The sequence below is a fragment of the Camelina sativa genome, chromosome 19, assembly GCF_000633955.1.
Source record: "Camelina sativa cultivar DH55 chromosome 19, Cs, whole genome shotgun sequence".
NCBI lineage: Eukaryota > Viridiplantae > Streptophyta > Magnoliopsida > Brassicales > Brassicaceae > Camelina > Camelina sativa.
In genome coordinates, this window is record NC_025703.1 from 1,459,847 (window position 1) to 1,466,896 (window position 7,050).

The 7,050-nt window shown below is 35.1% G+C and overlaps 4 protein-coding genes across 4 annotated transcripts in view; all 4 read right to left on the reverse strand.

Moving 5' to 3' along the window:
* LOC109130750 (germin-like protein subfamily 1 member 3) lies at nucleotides 68–1,169 on the reverse strand. The gene is made up of 2 exons (XM_019240721.1): nucleotides 966–1,169; nucleotides 68–749 (listed from the first exon to the last, which is right to left on the reverse strand). The coding sequence occupies exons 1-2, from the start codon at nucleotides 1,093–1,095 to the stop codon at nucleotides 193–195; spliced, it is 687 nt and encodes a 228-aa protein (XP_019096266.1). The 5' UTR covers nucleotides 1,096–1,169; the 3' UTR covers nucleotides 68–192.
* LOC104767323 (germin-like protein subfamily 1 member 5) lies at nucleotides 2,445–3,570 on the reverse strand. The gene is made up of 2 exons (XM_019240720.1): nucleotides 3,383–3,570; nucleotides 2,445–3,243 (listed from the first exon to the last, which is right to left on the reverse strand). Exons 1-2 carry the CDS (start codon nucleotides 3,507–3,509, stop codon nucleotides 2,675–2,677), a joined length of 696 nt encoding a protein of 231 aa, XP_019096265.1. The 5' UTR covers nucleotides 3,510–3,570; the 3' UTR covers nucleotides 2,445–2,674.
* On the reverse strand, nucleotides 4,342–5,177 carry LOC104764050 (germin-like protein subfamily 1 member 6). Its single transcript, XM_010487490.2, has 2 exons — nucleotides 4,991–5,177; nucleotides 4,342–4,909 (listed from the first exon to the last, which is right to left on the reverse strand). The coding sequence occupies exons 1-2, from the start codon at nucleotides 5,112–5,114 to the stop codon at nucleotides 4,353–4,355; spliced, it is 681 nt and encodes a 226-aa protein (XP_010485792.1). The 5' UTR covers nucleotides 5,115–5,177; the 3' UTR covers nucleotides 4,342–4,352.
* Nucleotides 6,619–7,050, reverse strand: part of LOC104764051 (40S ribosomal protein S16-1-like) — a 2,379-nt gene continuing 1,947 nt past the window's right edge. The window contains exon 2 of the mRNA XM_010487492.2: nucleotides 6,619–6,999. Within this exon, the coding sequence (XP_010485794.1) occupies nucleotides 6,856–6,999 (144 nt within the window). The 3' untranslated portion in view covers nucleotides 6,619–6,855. The remainder of the gene's footprint in view (nucleotides 7,000–7,050) is intronic.

A 7,050-nucleotide genomic window follows, 5' to 3' on the forward strand; every position in this document is an offset into this window, starting at 1 on the left:
AAAAGAGTTTAGCTTATTAGGAAAAAATAGTATACGTTTGATCTGTATTTGTTTTATTTGTTAGAGGAAACGTTGGGAACTCTGACTATTTTATTAATCTATATTTTATTTATTTGTTAATCTGTATTTGTTACACTTTACTAGTATAAAACCATCAAATTACATATCCACAATTATTATTTATCACTAATTTTATTCATTAACGATATCATCTTCAGGAAAGAACACTGTCCGAAGATATTTCACTGTGTTGATGTCCAACGCAAACGCTTTAGCCAAAATCTTTGGATCAATCGAAGGGTTCGACCCGAAAACTGCATCACCTACCGCGATCAAACCAGGATTTTGGCTCCCAACAGCCCCAATGACAACCGCATTTGTCTTCCCGACATTTGCATGAAATTGGACCAATCCGATGGGAAAAACAAACACATCTCCTGGATAAAGAATTTTGGAGAAGAGTGTGTAGTTGTAGTCGTTCGACGACACAAAGCCGACTGAGAGCTTTCCCTTGATGACTAAAAGTATCTCGGAGGCCCGTGGATGAATGTGCGGTGGGATTTGACCACCCGGGGCAAAGTCAATGCGGGCAATGGAGACCCCAAGAGTGTTAAGACCAGGGATATCAACGGGGTTGATAAAGGAGCCAAGGCGGTTGCTGGTGTTTCCCGGGATGTTAAGGCCAGAAGCAAAGAAATCATTGGATGTTACTAGTTTTGGATCTTTGCAGAATCTTCCATTTACGAAAACTACGATTCAAAATTAAAAAAAAAAAAAGGAGCAAATCAGTTAAAGGTCTGTAAGTTTGAAAATGAACGTTATATAGTAACTATACAGTCTAGTTTGCAACTTCCAAAAAATTAGTATTCTATACTGATTTAAATAATTTGTTTTTATCTTAATTTTCTGGCAAGGTAGAGATTACTAATTTGTTTTTACCTTAATTATTATTTATTAGAGATTACCTCCATTTATATCCTGGACGCCGGCAACACAGTAGTCTTGAAGAGGAGATGGGTCGTAACAAGATACAAACGAAGATGCTAAAGCCAGCAATATGATTTTAGCTACGAGAAATTGAAGACGACCTTTCATTTTTGTTTTTTTTTTGGGTCAAATATAATTGCTCCTGCGGTTTTGATTTCCTTTTCTTTGTGGATTAAGCGATAATGCATGAGAAACATGGGTGCGCTATGTATATACTTATATAGTCAGAAAAAGTCTTTCAAAACTAACTGATTTTAGTTTACAAGTAAATTACATCTAACAATTATAGATTGATCTTGTTTGTACGTACGAATAAATATCAAGACCTAATAAAAGTAAATTATATAAATGTGGACATTCATGCATTCATTTTTCAGTTTGTACACATATAAGGTTTGATTGTTTTCTTTAACATATGTTTATATGTTAATTAATGAAGTCTGACTAGTTATCAAATTAAGGTTTGATTGTTTTCTTTATGGTGTTTTTATTATCTTCTTCTTCTTCCTTCTTTTTTGTTTCTTGTATGAATAGTTACGTTTGAAACAAATAGTTTACTTTATATAATGAATCAAATTCGTTATAAGAAGACTAGCTAGCTTCCTCATAACAAATTTTAAATATGTTAGGATTCAAAGTATTGAAGTGTTGAATCCGAAGTTTATCCGAAGTTTTCCTAAATTACCTGGAAATTTCAAACGTGAGAAGATGTAATAACGATTTGCTTGATGATTAATGTATACAAGCTATAAGCATACACATACGTATACTTGCACACAATCAAAACATTAACCGATCAGTATAAACTTTCGAAGAAGAAAAAAAACCCACAGTGTTATTATATCATGCATAAGCTACACACAAACTCTCTCCTAAGGAAAAATGATCAAGTAACTATATTAAGTTGTGTGATTATTGTTCAAGTAAATGATTAATATATCATCAATATGATGCATATGAGAGTACAAGTCTTTGGAGTTAAAAAAATGAACTTGGAATATATTGTTATATGCAAGCTAAAAATCCAGTGTCTTAATCACTAAGACGTGGCCAGTATTATTCTTTATTAAATTACAATATGAAATAATAAAACACATTTTAATAACATAAACCATGTGCATCGCAAGCTCTAAACTGTAAATTAACATGGAGCTCAATATGCAGAGAACAACATAATCCTTAATTAGTGTTAAACCCCTCTGTAAGAGTGTTTTGCTTCCATGAATACTGTGTAGTCTGTGTTGTGTCTATAATATGTAAAGTAATTTAAAACTATAAACCATGCCTTCTCTGTTATAAAGATTAAATTATGTTTGTTTTTGTTATATGGAGATGGGTTTTTTTTTTTTTATTAATATCACAATGCGTTTTCTACATGGACGATTTTGTACTTATTAAGATCTCGTAGGACATTTTTAGGTTTGTGTCTTTTTCTTTTAACATATTCCACTATGAGGTCCACAAACCTCTTTTTTTATTCCCATATCTCACATCCTCTTACATTTAAAACTAAAACATATAGCTTACTTATTCATTAACTTTATTAATTTCTTACAAATTGTTTTAACATTAATCAGCACATTACAATCTTGCATAGTTATTTCCCACAATTTTTTGTTGTTTGTAATACATATGTATGTATGTTTGTATTATATCGCCTAAACTATATTTATCATCGTTCTTAATTTCAAGGATAATCACGTATGTTATGTTTAGAAGAAAACACAGCCTGAAGATATTTCACTTTGTTCAAGTTCAGCGCAAAAGCTTTAGCCAAAACATTCGGATCAATCAAAGGGTTCGATCCGAAAACCGCATCACCTATCACGATCCTGCCCGGTTCCTGGCTCCCAGCAGCAGCAATCACGACCGCATTTGTCTTCCCAATATTCACATGAAATTGTATCAAACCTTTGGGAGACACAAACACATCTCCGGGATAAAGAACTTTGGTGAAGAGCGTGTAGTTGTATTCGTTCGACGATACAAATCCAACGAAAAGCTTGCCCTTGATAACTAACAAGATCTCGCTGGCACGTGGGTGCGTGTGAGGTGGGACTTGACCTCCCGGGGCAAAGTCAATGCGAGCAATACCAACCCCGAGAGTGTTGAGACCAGGCATTCTTTCAACAGTTACGGCGGTGATTGTGGAGCCGGGACCGGTGCTGGTGTTTCCTGGGACGTTTAGGCCGGAAGTATAAAAGTCATTCGCCGTTACACGTTTTGGATCTTTACAGAACTTCCCATTTACAAAAACTGCGAAATAATCAAATTTAAAGGTTTTTAGGTTTGAAAAATATAATTAGGTTACTATGATTTTGGCATAAAATTCGGTTTGAAGAGTATTAAATTAATGAGTCATATACCGTATGTGCAATATATAGATAGAGATTACCTCCATTTATATCGTCAACTGCAACACAGTAGTCTTGAAGAGGAGATGGGTCGTAACAATATACAAACGAAGATGATAAAGCTAGCCATACGATTTTAGATAAGAGAAATCGAAGACGACCTTCCATTTTTTTTTTCTAAAATAGAAATGTTGATTAGTATGATTGAATTTTTGAACTAAGCCATGTTGCATGAGAACATGCATGCGTTATATATATAGCCAAGATGTTGCCCAAAAACAGTTGATTTTAGTTTACAAGTAAATTGAATCTACTATAGATAATAGATTGATCGAGTTTTTACGTAATACAATGGACTCAAATCCAAGGCCCCCCAGTACAAGAAAATTAAAAATTTTGGGACTTTCATGCATGCTTTTGCGTTTTATTTATTAACTCTGTAAAGCCTGGCTGTTTATCATTTGAGTTTGTATTGCATATATGTTTTTTGCCTTTGTGTTTTTATTATGTAATTACGAAAATAATGTATTTTAAGTATAAATATAATAATTTAACACATAAACGCCACCATAAAATAACTATCAACACAAAAAAAACCATTGGATTCAGGGAACATAAATTTGTTTGATGTCATGATCAAAGAAGTGGTTATCATTTGCTCAATTTCATGATCAAAGCCTACAAGCATACATAGATTTATTCTTGCACACAACCAAAACATTAACCACGCAAATTATTAGAAAATATTAACCACTTATTTTACACAATTTAAGTTCGTATATCAGTCTAGTCTTTTTGTTCTATAGACTATAGTGGAGCTTGCGGTGTATTAATAACACAAATATAATCAAATTCATTTTTTTGTGCCTTATTTATTGATTTAAAATGTTACTATCATTATATACTCTTTTAATTTACCCGCTTACAAATTTATACAATATTTTGTAGCCAAACATGTGATGTACCTCATTTTTTATCACCAATCCTAAAACCTTATTACCTTGAAATTTCCTACGACCATAATGCAGGACCATACACTATCTGGAGAAATCTAACCAAGTTAGCGTCTAACTGAAAAGCTTTTGCCAAAACCTCTCGAGGAATCGAAGGGTTCGATCCAAAAACCGCGTCTGCGATCGTAATCGTACCAGGATTCTGGCTCCCAAACCCAGCAAACGCAACCGCCCTTGTCCTCCCAACGTTCATTTGAAAATGTATCAAACCAATGGGAAACACAAAAACGTCTCCTGTTCTAAGAACCTTGGAGAACAGTCTGTTGTTGTCTTGGTTCGAAGAGACAAACCCAACCAGGAGTGTTCCTTTGGTGACCATGAGTATTTCAGAGGCGCGTGGATGTATGTGCGGTGGGTTTTGACCTCCCCGAGCAAAGTCTAAGCGAGCGAGGGAGACTCCGAGTGTGTTGAGGCCAGGGATTTTGTTGACATCCACCGTTGTGACATTAGAACCGATGAAACTGGTTGTGTTCCCGGGGATGTTTAATCCCGAATAAGAGAAATCATTTGCTGTTACTGATTTTGGATCCTTACACACTTTTCCATTCACGAAAACTGCAAGAAAAGACTTGTTATATCAATTAGTGAAGCTAAAGAGATACTAGACCGAACACTAAACTATATTAGAGATAATACCTCCATTAGTTTCGTTGGCAGCAACACAAAAGTCTTGAAAAGGACTTGGATAACAGTACACAAATGAATATGATAAAGCCAATAAGATAACGTGAGCTACAAGGAGGCGAAGAAGCAATTCCATGATTTCTTTTGTTCTAATTAAAAAAATTGAGTTGAAAGAGTGTTAGATGAGAAGCATAGGCTAAATATATAGCACAGAGAAATTCATTGAATATATTTTCATGTTATTTCTTTGTTACAAGTCAATTACATCAATCTACTACTGATGATCTAAATGTTTGAGCTGTAAAATTGAATATTTGATGTAATTATGATTCTGATTTGCTTTGATGATCAGAGTAGACACTTCACATGTAACTAAAAGCATTAGCCATAAATTTCTTTCAATTCTAGAAGTTAAAAACATCGCACATTTATGATCATGAACCTAAACCACACACAAACTCTACTGATTAACAATGACCACAGTATTCATCGTAATTAAATTTCGGTAACTAATGTAATTATAAACATCTACTTCATCCCCACTGTACCTAAATCATCTTCTTCAGTTACTTTCAAACAGAGTTCTCTGTTCTCTCTGTTTCTAAACCGTAAGTAAGTACCAGGCGGTCTCCTTTCTGTCTGTTGAGTTTCGAGATGTCTGTGATGAAGGTCTCAGTTTCATCCCGAACATATCGATCTCCAAGATTCCTACACCACATGACATGCTAAGACGAAGAAGAAGCCATGAGAAGAGGTTGAACAAATTGTAGACACCGAAGCCAAGAACTAGAATCCATGAGAAGACTTTGCAGCTTGACTATACCAAAAGATATGAAATTTTTTAGTCCAGTTCTGATAGTAGTAAAGATTCCCAATAGAGAAGAGGGGAGCTCCACCAGGCTTCAGCATTTATAAAACTTTGATTTCTTGCGATAACTGACATTCCCGAACGAGGAGGGGAGTGGACTTGAGCAATCTCTAAGATACAATCTAAACGTTTACACCAAGGAACGTTTGACCCAAGGCAGTTGTTGACGGCATGACGGTATTAACCTTTTGAAACGAGGAGGATTGCTTCAATTCAAAGTTGAGGGCAACCTTAATGTAGCTACTGAAACAATTTAAGGGTAATTCATTCGGTCGTTCGTATATTCTAGAATCTAAAAATCAAAGTCGAACGCTCAGACTAGCTTTCATTTCAAGCGGTTGGGCGATTAGTAATTGATTCAACAATCAAAGCATCAGATTAGAGTAAACGAGCCAGGGAGAACGAAGAATCAATAGCATCCTAAGCAAACCAATCCATACATACCGAGGCTCGACAATTCTTGCTTTCACAAATTTCAGTTGTTTCTCATTCCGAGAAAAAACAACAAGGTTACGTTCCATGAATGAAAACAGAAGCACACAAGTGAACAAACCAAATCATCACTGAACTCTTTCTCTAACAGCATGGCTTGAAACACCATTAAACATGACAAACTTAAAAATCCGAAAGCAATATCACATTCATACAAGAAAATTCTTTTCATTTCTCTAGCAAGACAAATAGCATCAAAAACTAGCTGAGGAAATTACTTTAGCAGAGCTACTCCGAAGTCAATATCATCAATCAACATTGCAGGAGACAAGCCAGACACTTTCACAAGTAGTAACGAGTAAAAAAAGAGTGACCACGACATAATTTATCAATTCCAGAGATACAAAAAGGAAATAGCTTGAAGATAAAGTGAACATTGTAGAAAGACAAGTTCTTGAACCCATTAAAATAAACGCAAAATAGAATCTAAAAGTCTCACAATTTCAACACATTCATTCATACTCCCAAAACGTTTGATAGAGAAAAAAAAAAAAAACCAAACCAGTTTATTTTTTTTTTAACGGTAACTCTTCTGGAAACGAGCACGAGCACCACGACCACCAAACTTCTTCGGCTCGCACCTCCTCGGATCCGCAACAAGTAGAGTCCTATCGTACCTCACCAAGATATCCTTAATCTCCTTCTTCGACTGCTCATCCACATACTTCTGGTAGTAAGCAACGAGGGCCTTTGCGATGCTCTGACGGATTGC

Coding starts and splice junctions, on each gene's coding strand:
- LOC104764050 (XM_010487490.2), bottom strand. CDS start 5,114: ATGGAATTGCTTCTTCGCCTCCTTGTAGCTCACGTTATCTTATTGGCT. Junction 4,910..4,990: donor TGCCAACGAAACTAATGGAG/GTATTATCTCTA, acceptor CTTTTCTTGCAG/TTTTCGTGAATGGAAAAGTG.
- LOC109130750 (XM_019240721.1), bottom strand. CDS start 1,095: ATGAAAGGTCGTCTTCAATTTCTCGTAGCTAAAATCATATTGCTGGCT. Junction 750..965: donor CGTCCAGGATATAAATGGAG/GTAATCTCTAAT, acceptor TTTGAATCGTAG/TTTTCGTAAATGGAAGATTC.
- LOC104767323 (XM_019240720.1), bottom strand. CDS start 3,509: ATGGAAGGTCGTCTTCGATTTCTCTTATCTAAAATCGTATGGCTAGCT. Junction 3,244..3,382: donor AGTTGACGATATAAATGGAG/GTAATCTCTATC, acceptor ATTATTTCGCAG/TTTTTGTAAATGGGAAGTTC.